This window comes from Perca fluviatilis, chromosome 4 (genome assembly GCF_010015445.1).
Source record: "Perca fluviatilis chromosome 4, GENO_Pfluv_1.0, whole genome shotgun sequence".
Taxonomy (NCBI): domain Eukaryota; kingdom Metazoa; phylum Chordata; class Actinopteri; order Perciformes; family Percidae; genus Perca; species Perca fluviatilis.
In genome coordinates, this window is record NC_053115.1 from 32,800,896 (window position 1) to 32,819,860 (window position 18,965).

The window sequence follows — 18,965 nt, forward strand, 5'->3', positions numbered from 1 at the left end:
CCGTGAAATAAAACAAACTCACCCTTCTCTAAGCGCCGGAGCCGAATAGAGAATGGCCGGGGTTTATGCATATGTCAATGGGTTTATGACGTTATTTTTCCCGGGAATATTTGGGCCGCATTCTGTTTCACTGCCTCCTGAAACGGCTGGCCACGTCCCAAAATGTTTAATTTCTCCTGTTTTTGTTTCTTAAAAAAATACATAAATAACCAACAAACATTTCAAAAATAGGGGCTGTATGTATGTGGTGTATTATGTATGATATATGCAACAACAAAAAATGAAATAAATACATACAAGAAAAATAAGTTAATTGATATATGAAATATACAATATATGTTACTATCTAGTTAGATAGTCTATGTTGATTACTATTGACGTTTTTAGCTTTCAATCTTTTTAAACTCTTTTTTTGCACATTTTTTATTATCAATTTACTTATTTTCCTTGTAATTTTTTTGCATTATTATACAAATGTTATGCAGCACGTTTGTTGTTTTTGAAATGTTTGTTGCTCCTCATTAAGGATTCATCTTCAGGGAACCATGACTAATTGTACTAAATGTTGTGCCTGTCAGTCCAGTAGACGTTAAAGGTATTTTACAGCATAGGTGAAAACTAAAGGAAACGTCAAGGAATCACAAAAGTCATTTGGTTTTGTCCTCTGGGGCCCACGACTCTCTGTACACAATTTCATTGCAATCCATCCTACAGTTATTGAGATATTTCAGTCCGGACCAAAGTGGTGAACCACCATCCCTGTACCTATGGCACTTTAGGCTAAAAACTGCTAAAAAGCTCCACGCTGCAGAGTTAGGTGACATTTCCCTTCGGGTTTATTATCACAGGTGACACCTTTCACGTGTCTGTTAGGACATAAAACTTTCAACAACAAGCTAAATTGGGATGGCGAGTTGTTCTCATAACTCATGTTTAGTTGTCTATTGATATAATTGTAGGATGTCAATGGTCCGTCGGTCGGTCCACCACTTTGGTCCAGACTGAAATACTTTACATGTATTAGATGGATTGGTACAACATTTTGTACCTACAGACATTTGAGGATCCCAGGCGATGAATCCTAACTTTAGTGATCCCCTGACGTTTAGCTCTAGATGTCATCTCCGTGTAAATACATTTAAAGCTTCACTCAATGATTTGCTCAGAGTTGAAGCCAATTTAGTTCATTGCAAAATGAGGTTGATGAGAGCGGCGGCACGGCTGTAGTGCGGCCATAATTACATTTTAATTTGTGTTATTTTTGTGAAAATCTTTATTTGGTATGAAATGTTGCTAGTCTTATATCTGACTTTACTTTTTAAATCATGCCTGAATATGACCAAAAACTGTAAAAAATGATGATGCGCTGACAACGCCTCACACACACACACACACACACACACACACACACACACACACACACACACACACACACACACACACACACACACACACACACACACACACACACACACACACACACACACACACACACAAAGTACTGACAATAAAAACAGACAGGTAAAACCAACAACCTCATGTTTAATAATTTTTTTTTTTACATGTTCATTCATTCATCAAATATAGCATCACCCCTTTCAAACCTTGCATTTTAATATCTGTAACAAAACAAAACACATTAATATGTACAGTATCAAAACAACAGAAGAGCTCCTCATTTTTCTGAAATAAAAAGAATCAAAAGAAAACCGAAAGGTTTTTAGTGCAGCAAATAAATAAATATAACAAATTACTTTATTTTCCCTCATTGGTATCAAAATGGCGACCTTCTGCTAGAATAGATGAGCAACTGAACAGGCATTTTCTGTGTTTTGGTTTCACAGTTAGTATTTATGTCATTGTACAGTAAGCAGAATTTTTTACTGTCATTTCACATGAAAACCAGTTTACATATACAGTATAATAAAAGTTTTTGCACGTATTTAGCCGCTGATGTAAAAAAAATGATTTCAGTGGGTCAAATTTTGCATGAAATTTGTTGTAACTTCTATCATTATTTTCACAATCATTAAACACAAACATTCATCTGTGGACTCCAAAGTAAAACATTCAAATAAAATGTATCTTTACATCAGTGTCCCAACATTTCTGAGGCTGTTTAAGGCTTATTTTAAGGGCGTGAATTAAATCCTTAAAAAAAAAGAAAGATTTTAAGTAGGTGTATGTCCGTAGCTTCTATTAAAGGCAGAAAATGTTTGGTTTGCATGGAATTCTTGATTACTGATTTGCTGTTTGGCTTCCAGATTAAGGAGAAATGTTATCAAATGGAAAGGGGGAGAAATTGTGGTGGTGTATCCAAATTCCACACTACACACAAACACAGTCGTGTAAACAAAAAGTCTGTATGCAGTTCGGTTGATTTCGGAGTTGTTTGATTGACACTATTCTCCCACAATGCAACGCAAAAAGGAAATGGAGCTCACACGATATATATATATATATATATATATATATATATATATATATAAAAAAAGAATACATCAAAATATACTGCAGAGAAGACCTTGGAGAACAATTAAATATTCAATCATTCTTTCGGTTTGTGAAGATAAACTGGCAGTGAGACATTTGTATAAATCCCTGTTAGTATATAAACGTAAAGTCTGTTGATTTTGTGTGTACACTAAAAGGTCAGTGTACTTTGATGTACAGTATGTCGCACATGCTGTAGAGTCAGTGTGTATTATGGACGTAGGACACAGCATAAGTGCAAAGAGGTGTTTATGCTGCATTCGAGTCATGTTGGACAGGATGGTTGAGTTTCCTACTTGAAAATAACGTCATTTTTTTTTAAAGATCCAATGTGTGGGAATTTGTCCCATCTAGCTTTGAGATCATATATATATCGCGATCAACTCTCTCTCGCACCGCGCAGTTCAAAGTACGTATTACAGCTACGGTAGCCTTCACGCTTCAAAAGGCCAATCTCTTGCTCTTTTCAATATCCTTTTTCTTTTTCTGGGCGAAGAAGAAGACTCCTGTTCCTTAAATTTGGATTTTGAATACGTGTGGTCCTCCATGTTTCCTTCTTCCAACTTGCCGGGGGCCAGGAAGCTACGATGCCCATTAGCAGCACTTGTGAGTTTATCATGTGACAGCGAAAACGCAAAAGGCGGAGTAGTATGTCCTGTATGTCCCTTACCGGCTAACGTATTTCAAGATGGCGCATGAATATGGAGCGTCTACCCCAGTTCATGCGAATGCAAATGTAATATTTCAAGTCAAAATGAATACTTGGAATTGATGGTAGTGGTAAATATTCATGAAAAAGGACAAGTTTGTGAACGGGCAACACTGATTTTTGATAATGAACAAATAAACACGTTACACACTGGACCTTTAAAGTCCTAAATTGAAGAACAAGTTTGACAATTTGGGGAATACACTTATTCGCTTTTTGGTGGAGCGTTCGATGAGAAGATTAACACCACTCATGTCTGTACGGCAAATATGAAGCTCGAGTCAGCAGCGGTTTAGCTTAGCTTAGCACAAAGACTGAAAACGGGGAAACAGCTAGCCTGACTCTGTCCACCTAGCACACATCTAAAGCTCACTGATTAACAAGCTACATCATGTTTCTTTAATCTGTACAAAACACAAAGTGCATTAAACAAACATGATACAACATTCATACTGAGCCAGGCTAGCCGTTTCCTCCGTTCCCAGTCTTTATGCTAAGCTAAGATAGCCAGCTGCCAGCTGTAGCCTCATCATCTAACTCTCAGCAAGGAACCAAATAAAAGTTTTTTTGTTTTTTTTTACAAAAGGTTCTGAACTATTCCTTTAAATTAGAGTTTTGAGTTCGGCGATGCGTCAGGTACATGTTTAGGTGATGATTCCTTTAAAAAAGTTTAACAGTAACTTCTTTAAATAACTTTTATCATACATGCAGAAATAGAGTAAATGATGAAAACTTGAGCCATTCAGTGGCACACAATCTGTTCCTTTTGTAGAAACCTACATGGAGATTACAGCAGGACCTCTTTAACTCTACAGATCCTGAACTACACAGTACTTCAGTTGTTAAAACCCATCCACCGTTGTCTTTGTCAGACTTGCTCTCTGGGGTTTGTGTGGAGTTTAGTGATCAGTATTCCAACGTTTTTGGACAAATATCTCCGTGTTCAGGGAGCTGAAGTTATCGCGGCCCCAGAAAGTGTTTATGTACCATGACGAGGTTCACATTGGCTTGGCTGGTTTTCACTTGAGATGAGATGCAACACTAAGAATACAGAATTTGTTCATTGAAGAGCAGACTGTGTAAAAAATAGGGGGACTGTAAGAAAGCAGTTAGAAAACGAGAGGCAAACCCTTAAAGATAGCTTTTCCCACCACAAAAGGAAACCAGTTTGAACACAAATGTATTCAGGTAAACATGAAAAACACAAAGAAAAAGTGTGTGGGAGAGCTGGGTATCAGGAATTATCAAATCAGAGCGAGCTTCCCACATTTTCCAACAAGGCTTCAAAATAAAAGCCCCCCGCCCCCCCAGAGCAGAGTGACGTTTCCTTCCAGAAAAAAAAAAAAGAAAGCTGTGTGAGAGTTCGTGCTTCAAAATAAAAGTTGTCTAGGCAGAGCTGCAGAATAACAACACAGCGCCAAAATTAAAATATCCTGGGAGTGGCGGTCAGCAGGACAAAAAGCTTCAAAATAAAAGCCACCCTCACGGGTAGGGGGAGGCTTCAAAATAAGAGTTCTCCAGAGGACAAATAGAGATATTTAGTTGTTTGTTTGTCTCACATGGCAGGAGCAAGATTTCTACATCCCATGTCAGCATGTGTCTGTCATGTAGTATGTTGTGACTTCTTTGTATGTGAAGTAGTACCAGACACACGTACTGCATGTGTGTTAATGTCCTGTCTGAGGACTAGTGTGGCTCTGAAAGTTTATCCTCCTCACTGTGCGTTTGTTCCCTTTGAGGTGAAGTGTGTGTGTGTGTGTGTGTGTGTGTGTGTGTGTGTGTGTGTGTGTGTGTGTGTGTGTGTGTGTGTGTTTATTTAAGAACTAGTGTAGCCTCGGAGCCGTCTTTTCTCTTCAGATACAATCCGTAGGTGAGGTGATGTTCTCTCCTCAAGAAGGCGTAGAAATAATCCGACACCAGCAGAATCTGAGGGGAAATACATATTAGTACACAGATACATTCCTCAGCGTGTGATTCAGAAGTAATAATAATAATAGTAGTAATAATTGTTTTAAGTAATGTATCAGCAAGCTGAAAAGAAGAACGAATATAAAATAACATCAGACAGACATCTCACTAGACCTTTATAAGATCACTTATTGTAATAAAATATGCATTATGTTTATGTACCATTGAGACCTGAGCTAATTTCACTTGATGTATGACCAATAATAATAATAATAATAATGAATTAAAGAAAAGAATTATGAAATGTAGATTCTCTCTATTCTAAAAAGGGAAGATTTTATTTTGGAAGTGGCCAGGAAGGCTTCCTGTTCCAGTTAAAGGAAAAGGTCAACATTTGTGGAAATATGCTAATTTGCTTTCTGGCAGAGAGTGAAATGAGAAGATCGATATCACTCTTATGCCTGTATGTCCTGTAGCTCGAGTCAGTAGCTGGTTAGCTTAGCTTAGCACAAAGACTGGAAACAGCTAGCCTGGCTCTGTCCTAAGGTAACAAAAATCGACCTACCAGAACCTCTACAGCTCAAATAATTAACACGTAACATCTAGTTTGTTTAAAAATTAAAGTGTGAGGACAACAACTTGCTGTTTTACAGGGAGTTATTTGTGGGTCTATTTCTTGACTGGGATCAGTAACTAATTCCCCCCGGCTCCCGTCCAAGCCGTCCTACCTGTGCCACGTTGAACAGCAGCGTGATGGCGTAGTAGAAGTTGGAGTTGGCGCTCCCGGCGTAGATCCACAGATGCCAGAGAACCGGGAACAGAGCCGAGCAGGTCAGCAGGACGCAGGACACCAGGAAGATGTTCCTCAAGACTGAACGGGGAGGAAAGAGATTGTTTTTGACTTACCCAATCACATCAACATAGCATGTAGACTCTGAAATTCATATGTTTTTGAGTGCTTTATTGATCATTTATATTATTGCAGGATGTTGTTGAAAGTTGAAAATGTCACAGATAATAATAAACATCAACCTTTGGATGACTGTCATTAAATTTGGGGCACACATTTCATAGTCCAATGAGGAGAACATTGAAAGTCTCATTTGATCACCTGTTGGTTAATCTACGGCCACCAGCACGTCATCATTTCCATTTATGTCATATTCTTATTATCATTATAATAATTATAAGGTAAAAAATGAATGACTGGATTACTGACAACTTCAGCTTTACTTTGACATGTAACGTCATGAATGGATCGATATTGGGGGATGATCCGGCCGTATTTTAATGGACGGTGGTGGATGAAATAAAGATCAAATGCCCTTTCTTTACTGTATTCGGTTGTGTTTGACTTAAAAGTTTTAAACCAGGACCTTCAGTATTTGAATTAAGTAGCTTGTGAAATATACAATGTGTCAGATTTAGTATCTACAGCTGTTATTTCCATGTTTCAAATGCATATTAATTCAACATATCAGCTGCTGCTATGTATATATGTATCCTGAGGTTCTTTGGCACAAAAAATATATTTTAGGATTAAGTTAATTCCATTTGATCTCATTTTCAGGTTGTGGCTTGAGTGTGCTCCAGGCAGCTGTGTCATTAAAGAAAAATAAGTATCGGATTGGACTCAAAATGACTACTAACTAAAAGAACTGTGACACTTTGGGATATGTAATATAAATCATATTTCTTTCTTTGTTTCCTACACTCACATCTGTGCAGGTGACTCCAGACAGGAAGGAAGGCCAGGTAGAGAGCGATATCTCCCACAGTGGGGTAAGACTTGAAGATGGAGATCACAGCCAACTGCATGAAGATCAGAAACACCGGGTGCTCTCTGGAACACAGAAGCACAGATATTTGAAAGAATTTAGTCTTATTGGCTGCATTCACTTGGAAGGGCAGACGCTGTGCGAGCGGGGCTGTGGGAGAGAGGACTTACTTGAGTTTGATGGACAGGGGGATAGTGTAGAAGAAGACGTTGATCTGGAAGACGCAGAGGAAGAAGAGGCGGAAGTGTTCAAACATCTCGGCGAAGAAATACCAGAAGAGGCCGATGTTCGGGGTCAGGTCTGGTACGGAGAGACTGCAGGGAGGGGAGGGGGGGCGGGGAACAGATGGTCAACAACTACTGCTGGATATTTGAAGAATTAAAAATAAATATGAAAAAAATATGAAACATAAACACATAACATGAACATACAGTATGGTTACTAAAGAATTGTGACGTTATGTCTTGAGAGGGACATTTAACAGTAAAATATAAAACCTGTCAGCGCTCTATGTAATGGTAAAACAGTTTCTTAATTATTATTTTTTTGTCCCGCTCTCTTTTCTCTTAATTTGCTTTCTATCTTTCTCGCATTCTTTTTTATTAATGTAATAGGATGATGTGTTGACCTGCCAAGGGACTACAGATGCTACTACTTTGCTAACTCTGGTTTACATTTTGAGTGTAAACTAAAAGTGTCAATTGATGTGCATTGTCCCTTTTAAACAAACAAACAAACAAACAAATAAATAAAAGATATCTGCAGGGTTCCCCCCAGTGTATTGGCAAGCCCAGTTGACGCTACCCGAAAATCTCAATGAGTCTCTTCCTGGTTAAATAAAAAGTTAAAAAATACAAACGCAACAGGGAACCTTTAAACTTGGCTAAAATGGTCAGTTCAGCACTCACATGAAGCCGTAGACAGACGGCAGGTAGTCCCAGGAGCCGAGCAGGAAAAAGGAGAGGCAGACGATGACGAAGAGGCTGCCCAGGTACATGAAGGCATACTGAGCAATGAACCACCAGAAGCTGGCCCGCCGGTAGTTCACCGGGATGTACTGACGCTGGAGGACGAGAATCAGAAACATGGAATGGCTTTAATGACAGGCAGAAATCCAATTAAACTCAAATATATATATAAAAAAAAAAAGAAAAGAAAAAAAAAGGTAGACAGACATGATGAGGAGGGTTTTGAAGCAGGAAAAAGAAAACCGGTGATAAAGGAGAAAAAGATCAGCAGGAGAAAATGGAGTTGGAAGGGACAGAAAATGTAATGGTGAAAGAGCAACAAAAAAGACGGAGCATTAGGACTCTTTAAATATGAACGTGTCCATTCATACACACCGTACCTGCATCAAATAGAGCAGCGCCGCGGCGCACAGAGTGAGAGGATAGATGGACTGATAGGTGGCCAAGGAGAGAAATACGGCGCTCAGCAAAACATTTCCTGCAACATGAACATAGAAACACTCCAATAAAATGATCAATTCATGTTTTCATTGTTGCCGTCATTTTAACTTTGACAGTCAAAGCATTCAAAGAGCTCCATTTATGAATAACATTGCTAGAATACAATACTGTGATAGCTCCTGTAGTGAAATGACTACTTTTTATTTATACATTTTATAATTTTATTACACAACAAGTCCTACAGAAAACAGCTGTGTCCCACACAGGCAGACACTGTAGTTATGGATCCAGAAATGTGGACTGACTTTAGAAAACGTAAATCACGTCACGCTTGTTATTCAAATCAAACTTCACCTTTGATTGTAGAGAGGATGAAAAGGGCGAGGACGGCGTTGTTCAGGCCACAGGTTGACTTGGCGACGCAGGACAGGATGGTGAACGGGTTCAATAGGTAACTGCGAGAGAAGAAACAAGTGTGATGATAACACTACGGGAAGACTTGTCCAATACGATTAGCCACTAAGATGATTTTACAATAAGAAACTTGAAGGCTGCGCTATTTACTTCAGTGTTTAACAGTAAGGGTTGCCCAATGGCCCGGGCCAAGTAAAATGCCACGTCGGGCAGGTAAATATCACATCCCACTGGACTAATTCTCTTGGTACCCTCCCGATAACCACGTCGCAGAATGGTTTTTGAATGATTGATTTGAATGTGCCGTTTGCGATCGAGAATTGAGTTGGCGCTAGCGTCGCATGACTGGCGGCTGTCTTTTTTTAGAAGGAGAAGAAGATGATGGGTGTCAGTAGAGGATGCCGATGAAACAACTACCATGTTTTGCGAAGCAATTATATTTAAAGCGCCCATATTATGCTCATTTTCAGGTTCATAACTGTATTTTAAGGTTTTACCAGAATAGGTTTACATGGTTTAATTTTCAAAAAACACCATATTGTTGTTGTACTGCACAGCTCTCTCTCACTGCTGCAGATCCTCTTTTCACCTGGTTTCTGTTTTAGCTACAGAGTGAGACCTCTTTTCATCTTCTTCTTCTGTACTATCTTTGATTGCACTCGCACATGCGCAGTAGCTCAGATGTAGATCATGTCAGCTAGCTAACTCTAGAGACAGTAAAAGAAAACCTGTTTCTCCAACTTTGGTCAGTTACAAGGCAGGATTAGCTGGGAGACTTCTAAATGAGGGCGCACATGGAAGTAGTTCTTTTGTAGATTATGGTGAACTTGTGTGTGTTGTAGCAGTACTTTGCTATTGAGAACGACGTAGAATGCTACGAACGATGGCGCCAGCATTCGGATTCAGATTACGATTTTGAACAGCTCCAAACTAGGTATCTCACTCAAAACAGCATGGATGGATTTTTTTCAAAGTTTGTATGTGTGTGGAAGCACCAGAGACACAAAAGAACACCCCAAATCCCAGAAAAAGTGTTTTTTTCATAATATGGGCACTTCAATAGATGTTTTGTTTTTTTAAATAATAGCGTCTACTTTCAGTATGAAATGACAATGTCCACGATGTGTTTATACATTGTAAATAAAGATCAAATATACCATATTCACTTAAAAAGGTGCTGTAGGTAGGATTGGGAAGGTCCAGGACTTAGCCAAAAAATGTGAACATCGACAACTTCTCAGTCCCTCGCCCCCCTTTGTGCTAAGCCCAAAACGGTCTCCTAAGCCCCTCCCCCCACAAGAGAGAATGAATGCGTGTGCATGAGCAGTGATTGACACGCAGTTAGACACCCCCCCCTGGCCCTGATTGGTGCATCTGAACAGGGAGCGGTGGATTTTAGCTAATCACACTACAGGCTGCTTCATGTAGTTCTACTGGAACATAGGATCAGTTTCAACAAATATGACAGAAAGTTAGTTTTATAAGTCTTACCTACTGCACCTTTAATTTGTTGTCGTTATTTGATAACCACTAATAATAAAAAAAAAACAGGGGTCAGTAAAAAAAAAAAAATAATCGACTTCGGGCAAGCCATGCTAGCTCTGTGAGGCTGTACTTTGGCACAGTGCTGCTTTGAGCTAAAATGCTAACATAGCAGGTATAATGTTCACCATGTTGGTTCAGCAGATGGTGTTAGCTAGCACTTGCTAGTTTTGCAGGTATTTGGTCATAAACAAACTAATTGAATCAAAATTTCAAACTTTGACCTTGTGGTGGTGGTAGAGGAAAAGTCAGGCTGCATTCACGTCAATCAGGTGTCGCGGCGACTACCGGGTATCAATAAAGGTTGATCTTATTTCTTCTTATAGACAGCGAGCTATGATTGGTCAGGGTTTAGCGAGTAGTCTGACATGTCTCTCACCACGTCACAGCAAGAACTCTGACATGGTGACCATCTCTTACTGATAACTGGGGGCTTGCTGCGTGGAAACGTGTGTGCTTGTACTTACAACATGGCTACTTTCAGAGGGATGTAGTACATTTCTTTGGGGCTCCTGATGAGCTCCAGGCAGTCGAGGGGGTAGCGGTCTGCCTCCAGGGCATATTTCTGCTTTCTGAACTGAAACAGCATCAACCGCACATTAAACATGTTACAAAACTGTAACTACAACGGCAGGAAAATACACCGTGAACACCAAATAACACACTGGATATCAACATTTCAACTATATAATATATCTATAAACAACTCAGCCAAGTGGCAGTGAAACAAGAATATAGTTCCCGTATTTTTTAACCTGAAAATTCCCTGTCCAAATATTTGAATTTTTTTCTCAGTATTTTTTTGTGGCCAGGTTGGCTCATTGGGTAGAGCAGGCGCACATATACTGAGAGGTTTATGCCTTGACGCAGAGGTCCAGGGTTCGAATCCGACCTGTGACGATTTCCTGCATGTCTTCTCCCCCTATCTTCCCTTTCTCACCTAGCTGTCCTGTCAAAAATGAAAGGCGACAAAGCCCCCAAAAAATTATCTTTTCTCAGTATTTTTTAAGGCCCATTTCTGTTTTCTTACCACTTGTTTGTTGTAGTCCTTCACGGTCATGTAGAGAGCCACAGCAGTGATCACATCTGCCAACTAAAGAGACAGAAAGACAGAGAATGAGCAGCCGAGCCTCTGAAATATAAAATACCCATTTACTTTCTAGAGCTGGGCAATATGGCAAAAATTTAATATCACGATATTTTGGACAAAATACCTCAATAGTCGATATTGTGGCGATACTGTAGTGTGTAGTGTTGACTATTGGTGCTTTCACAAAATATTAACACAATGGGTTTTGATAAATAATCACCAATAATGTGGATACAATGACTAAGTGGGTAAAGGCAAATAATAGAAAAGCTAGAGCAGTCTGGTAAGTTCAGAAAATGACATCACTTTACTGTAATGCAGCCTTTAAAACCAGGAAAAGACCACTTGTGTCATATCACGGTATTACGATATCCAAAATTTAAGACGATCTCCAGTCTCATATATCGATGTCGATATAATATTGATATATTGCCCAGCCCTAATACTGTCTTTTCAAATCACTGGAGACAGACATGTCTTTCCACAAGGGGAGCAGCACTTTAAATTAAAGTATTGTGCAGACTGCTGAGCTTTCCCGGTCTGGGCTCACATTACAGAAAATCCTCCTGTATATTTAATCTGATGCAAATCCCAAATAATTAGCATCTCAATCTGTGTTTTCATTGGCGTATTTTCTCAAAAGTGAAATGCTTATTGGTATTCATACTTATTGTACATACTGTCACTTTTTGATTGACTTATAAAAACATGAAACTGCCCGAAAAAAATAAATAAAAAAAAGATTGAGGTTTCTCTTCTTCTTACTCACCATAAACGTTATCTCTGCATAGTCCACCAAAAAGTGAAAGAAGTAAATGATGAGAGGAGTCTGAAGAGGAAAGAAAAGGACATCTGGGGTTAGCGCACCAACACAAACACGCAGTTGGGACAATAACCCATATTTAACGAGACATGAGTGTGTTTATGCGGCATGCTGTGGTCAAATGCATGTTTTTAGATACTGTAGCTACAATAATTTCTACTGAGATATGATCCTACCTGTGATGTCACTTCCTTCAAGTTTGACTTGTAAGCAAAAGTGTCTCTGCCACCTGCTTTGAATGGTGTTTATTTTTTTTAAGATTATTTTTTGGGCTTTTCCGCCTGTATTTGACAGGACAGCTAGGTGAGAAAGGGGATGGGGAGACATGCAGGAAATCGTCACAGGTCGGATTCGAACCCTGGACCTCTGCGTCGAGGCATAAACCTCTCAGTATATGTGCGCCTGGTCTACCCACTGAGCCAACCCGGCCACCTTTGAATGGTGTTTTCAGATGGATTTTCCAATCAGTAAATGGGCCTGTTTGTGCATATTGGCAGCATACCACCACATACCAATGCAATGTAAACCTCTGCTACTTAAAATGATGTTTGGTTGCCTTGATAGAGATGCTAGATAAGGTTTTATTTGCGTCCTTAATACAAGAACGTCCCTGCTGCCTTGTTTGACTGATGTTTGAATATTTTTGCAAATTCCACCCTCTTTGTTTCAAACACTCTTCCGCTCTTTTCATTTTAAATACAGTTACACTTCACACATTTTTTACTGTAAAGTTTTCTTTTTTCTATTTGTAATTCCCAACTTTTGCAGCATATTATTTTTTTTATTTTCTCTTACTTTGTGTATTGTTATTGTTTACAACCCACTTTCCTGTTTGGGCATCATCGCATCATAAAGGACACTATCGTTCTCTTGCCCCCGTCGGAGAATGCTTGTTGAGTCAATGAAGTTGGTACTTTCCGCTTTTTTCAAAATTTTTGACTTTCTTTGACTTTTTTAAACGTTTTTAAGAAGAAGTTTTTGACACTTTTCAAAGTTTTTTTTGGTGATTTTTTCTTTTTTGTCGACATTTCCAGCTTTTTTTAATGCTTTTCCCAGCGTTTTTTGGGGCATTTGTTATTTTTCCAACGCTTTTGATGGGTTTTTTCCCCAAACGTTTTTCTTTTCTTCAATTTTTTTCACTAAAAACCTAAAACGTTGAACCCTGTAATGCTTAGGATGGGTTAAATGCAGGGATTGAATTTCACTTCATTGTACTGTACCATTGTATGTGACAAATAATAATAATAATAATAAAGTTTCTTCCTTCTTCAGTATGTACCAAAACACCAAGGCAAATTTGGGATTGGATTCTAAATACAGATGGATTGGTTTCTTTTTTTAATTTGAAAAAAAACATGCAGAGGAAGTGAAGTACTTCCTCTGTCATGACTATTGTCTGCAGGTATTGCATTCAGGCTCCACCCAGGACCAACAACCTCCACCAACAAGGCAGGGCAAAAACAGCTCTCATTAAGCCCAACGTGAAGACCACTCAGATGAAGATTTTTACTAACTCAGGAAACAAATACATAAATCAGTGTGTGCGTGTGTGTGTGTGCGCGCATCTCTCACCTCATGGAAAACATCTCCAGAGTACGGTGAGACTCCCAAGTCAAGCAGAGCCAAGCCTTCAACAACTGCAAACAAACAAAGAAACAACATGTCTCAGTTTTATTCTCTGAGTACAATCAGCTGCAGAACCTTTTTATGGTGATGCAACTTCCTGTTACAACTCAACAATTAATGAAGGGCTGTGGTGTGTGTGTGTGTGTGTGTGTGTGTGTGTGTGTGTGTGTGTGTTTGTGTGTGTGTGCATGTGTGAGATACAAAAACCAAAGGCCGAAAAAACGCTTCATATTTTGTTGACAGATACAGAAATTAAAACAATATTTCATTAAAGAATTGAAAAAATTGCACATTACAGTAGCTAAAAATCTGCATCTGTATTGAAACCATTTTGTGTTTAATATGTTATGATTCAACAAGCAATTAGTTATATTTTAGCAGTATACTGAAAAGACCAGAAGGACTGTTTAGCTGTAAAACGAGACCGATTGTGACCCGGCCGCCATGTTGAAAACAGTCCAGCGGATTAAAGTTTCTCATTTTACAGCTAAACAGTCCACTAAAATATCTTTTTTTTTTATTTTACATTTGAGGCCAAAAGCAGGCAAAGCAGTAAGAGAATCTTGATGCATATTTGATCAGCGCTGCCTAGTTATTAACACTGCGTGAGAGACTCCTCGGCTCTGATTGGTTGTTTTCCTTTGGGCGTGGTGGAATCTTGCAAATGTCATTAGGAGGGGGCAGAGGAATTTCAGTACATGATCTGTCTTATGTAGTAATGTCAGGATATAGTGATGACCAGGGCTGGGTATTGTTAAAAAAATCTTCGATATCCGTACCGAAACCAATATCGTAGCTTCAGTACTGGTTCCTGAAAGATTTTTTTCTATACCAATTTTATAAAATCCATTTTAACAAAAATAATCACAACATTACACGTTAAGGCACAAACGTTTTTATTTATTTTTCAGCTCCTACTATGTGAGCCCCGTCTCTGTGTAACGTAGAGTTTTTCCTGCGTGCCGCTACGACGTGTAACATTAGACAGCCAGCAGTATTAGATCTTGGTAGAAGCATGCTGCGTGCTTATTGGCTCACTGACACTGATGAGATTTACCCTTTACATATTAAAACTTGGTATTGAAAGACGACGAGGCATTTTTCGATACTCGATACTAAGGAGGCAATTCTGTCTGCCTAAAAAGTATTGAATTCTAGCCTAGAAATCTAGACGCACCCTAGCGGCAGCAAATGTAACTTACAGCCAGGGTCAGTCTAGCAACTCTCCGTTGGCTTGCAAGCTGGAAAAACCAAATTCTGGTCAGGCCAATCACATCATTTATAGAGTCGGTGGGCGGGCGTAACATAATGACGGCAGAGTTGCGATGGTTGTCAGTACCCGATCCGTTCCACCTGCACAATCCGTTCTGTGCATGTGCAAGATGACACGTATGCCATGACGTAGGCGCAGATGATAATGCTGCGTTCATGCCACCTCGAAATAACAGGCACCGCCCCACTGGTTACGTTGTTTCTGCAGCTAGATTCAGTCTAAAATAACGTTAAGTCAAACTTAATGGGAAAAGCAGTCTACAGCTAAATTAAGACATTACAGTAATAACAATAAAGACAAGTATTGAGTGATTGTATTTTAAATGAGCACAAGTAAAGTAGAACTGACGTAACAGCTGTTATATATGTTAACGTTTATTTTCAAGTTTTATTTTGAGGGTCTTTTAAAGTTTACATGCTGTCTCAGCTAGCGGTTAGCCGAATTCGCTGATAGCTAAACTAACGTTAGCTTAACTGTGGAGGCTAACGGCAGACCGCTGCAATCAGCTAGCGGTTAGCCAAATTAACCGTTAGCTAAACTAACGTTAGCTTCCCGGTGGAGGCTAACGGCAGACCGCTATAATCACCTAGCGGTCCGCCGAATTAACCGTTAGCTAAACTAACGTTAGCTTCCCGGGGGAGGCTAACGGCAGACCGCTATAATCACCTAGCGGTCCGCCGAATTAACAGTTAGCTACCGCTATAATCACCTAGCGGTCCGCCGAATTAGCTATTAGCTAACTAACGTTAGCTGGAGGCTAGTGTGTGAACATCTTGCGCATGCGCAGAACGGATCGTGCAGGTGGAAGCGGTGCCGTTATTCCAAGGTGGTTGTCAGTACCCGATCTGTTCCACCTGCACAATCCGTTCTGCGCATGTGCAAGATGACACGTATGCCATGACGTAGGCGCAGATGATAATGCTGCGTTCAGGCCACCTCGAAATAACAGGCACCGCCCCACTGGTTACGTTGTTTCTGCAGCTAGATTCAGTCTAAAATAACGTTAAGTCAAACTTAATGGGAAAAGCAGTCTACAGCTAAATTAAGACATAACAATAAAGACAAGTATTGAGTGATTGTATTTTAAATGAGCACAAGTAAAGTAGAACTGACGTAACAGCTGTTATATATGTTAACGTTTATTTTCAAGTTTTATTTTGAGGGTCTTTTAAAGTTTACATGCTGTCTCAGCTAGCGGTTAGCCGAATTAGCTGTTAGCTAAACTAATGTTAGCTTAACTGTGGAGGCTAACGGCAGACCGCTATAATCACCTAGCGGTCCGCCGAATTAGCTATTAGCTAACTAACGTTAGCTGGAGGCTAGCGTGTGAACATCTTGCGCATGCGCAGAACGGATCGTGCAGGTGGAAGCGGTGCCGTTATTCCAAGGTGGTGGTGGAATGAACGCAGCATTATCATCTGCGCCTACGTCATGGCATACGTGTCATCTTGCACATGCGCAGAACGGATTGTGCAGGTGGAACGGATCGGGCACTGACAATGGTTCCGCGTGAATTCCCTGCTACTTGAAAACAAAGAAGATGGCGGCGAACAGCGGTCTTTCCAATCGGCTTTGGCTGTGACTCTGGAAGACTTGGAGTTAAGCTTTTCTTTGAGAAAAGAACAAAGAACGGCACTGAAGTCATTCTTAAAAAAGGAAGATGTGTTCGGAGTTTTGCCGACCGAATACTGCAAAAGTTTAATCTATCAACTAGCGTTGCTCTGGTTGGTTATAAGTGCAGAGGGGATTTGAAAGACAACAGTTTATCCCGCCCCTCAGATTGAGCCCTGCCAATGGCTTGTCAGGCTAATTGATTTCGGTATCCAGCCCTAAATATGACACAAACTTATGTTTATAAAAGTTACCAACTGTAGCTTTAGAATCGGTTTATCGCAAGTAAAATTGTTATTGCAATGTTCTACGACATTATCGCATTCCACATCCTCATATCATGCAGCCCTATTACTTTTACCACCCTGAACTCAGATACACATCTCTGATCGGTGCCATCCCTGCCCTCAACAAACTCGATCAATACTCAATGGATTCATGTTCTTGTGACTATACAGTATATTGTGTTACTTGCGGCTATGTTATTGTGATTAATTGTTCTTATGTGTGTACTGGCTGTAGAAACAAATTTCCTGCTACAGGGGACAACACATTATCTATCTATCTATCTATCTATCTATCTATCTATCTATCTATCTATCTATGATACCTTTTAATATTTTTAATTTAGGACCTTTACTTGGAGTGGAATATTTTCACTTGTGGTATTAGTACTTTCATTGAAGTAAATGATCTGAATAATTATTCCACTACTGAATAATACCACAGTGAACGGGTATTGTATTTAACATTTGACTTGGAAAGTCACAGAGCTGTGTATATAGTATCAGTATCAACCATTTTAAAACGAAAGGACTCGAGTGAAGTATACTAAAACAGTACTTGAGGAGGCTATCAGTCAAAAGTCTCCTCTCACGTTAACCGGTAAAGACCCTGATTCTCTCTCTCTCTCTCTCTCTCTCTCATTGCTGCAGCATCATCTTTGGACCAGAGAACATGATGAAAAACTCCATCAGAAAAAAAACACGGAAATACGAGTCAAAACTAACTTAAATCTCCAGCGACATAAATCACAAGAAAGCTGTTATATTCTCCTCAATAAAGCGTCAGATGGCTTTTTTTAATGTGGACGTCAAATCTAGGTTCTTTGTAGATAAACCGGTTGCCGACTTCACTCATTACTGGGTGACAGAAGCGCCGAGGAGAGGAGGCGACCCGGAGCGGCGTTTCAGCCAGAGAATTAGCCCCCAAAAGCCGCTAAACCCCGCTTACCTCTCTTCCAGGCGGTAAGCGGAGACACCACCTCCACTCTCTCCGATATGAGGTCCGCTAAACTGGATCTGTACAGAGCTGCACGGATCGTAACGGCCACAATCAAAAGTAGTGTCAAGGGAGCCGCCATCTTGACAAGGAAGCCCTTTCCTCCGCCCTGCGAGGTGCACGATGGGAAATGAAGTATCTTTGTGTTGCAAAAGAAACTGAACGGATATTTTATTGGTGGATTAGTAGCCTCTACCTCAGATTTGTTACTGTGGTATCATATTAAAAAAAAATTGGTCTTTATTCCTGTCTTTCTAACTATTTAATGTTAGTAAATGGCTCGCTCTACATTTAAACATTCTCATACAGTGACATACATACATTTAGATTTTTCAGCCACTGCCGGGAATACGTCTTTACAAAGCGGAACTATAACTTCTGAGCATGTTTTTAACCCGGGACTCTTTATGAGTTGGATCAAAACACAACTGACATGTAAAGTTAGACACATTAGATAGATAGCACTGGTTTCCCGCTAAGGATACTTTCATTTCATTAAAACAAAATTAAGTAATTAAAAAAGAATTCTCTACCTTCAGCAATTGGCACATTTAGGGCTCAACGTGATGTCAATACATTATTAAGCATATTGCATACTTAAAAAAGAAGAAAAGGAAAAATAAACATATAGGTTTCTGTAAATTAAATAATGTCTGTGTCATAAGATCAAGCTGGACTATATATGGCATATATATATATATATATATATATATATATATATATATATATATATATACTGAACTTATGACTCATAATTACATATTTCTATCATGAACAAAAAATTGCAGTTCACTTGAAATTGTTAAAAACTTTTATTTGTTGATATTATTATTATTATTATTATTGCTGTTGTTGCTGTGAAGTTGAAAAAAACAGCTGTACAGAAGTGGGCCTACCTGTAACTTAATTCAAAATAACTAATCTATTAATTAAAAATTAATAATAAATGTATGTTTGTTTGTTTTTTACATTTATTTGGTTCGTGGTGTTTATATTTTATATTTAAGG

General features: G+C 39.3%; 1 protein-coding gene across 1 annotated transcript; it reads right to left on the reverse strand.

The window, feature by feature from the left end:
- Positions 1–3,266: 3,266 nt before the first annotated feature.
- Positions 3,267–18,080, reverse strand: pigu (phosphatidylinositol glycan anchor biosynthesis, class U). The gene is made up of 12 exons (XM_039798904.1): positions 17,910–18,080; positions 13,739–13,803; positions 12,113–12,172; positions 11,284–11,346; positions 10,721–10,830; positions 8,652–8,752; positions 8,237–8,334; positions 7,797–7,951; positions 7,059–7,202; positions 6,829–6,953; positions 5,839–5,981; positions 3,267–5,128 (listed from the first exon to the last, which is right to left on the reverse strand). Exons 1-12 carry the CDS (start codon positions 18,037–18,039, stop codon positions 5,015–5,017), a joined length of 1,308 nt encoding a protein of 435 aa, XP_039654838.1. The 5' UTR covers positions 18,040–18,080; the 3' UTR covers positions 3,267–5,014.
- Between the last annotated feature and the right edge of the window lie 885 nt (positions 18,081–18,965).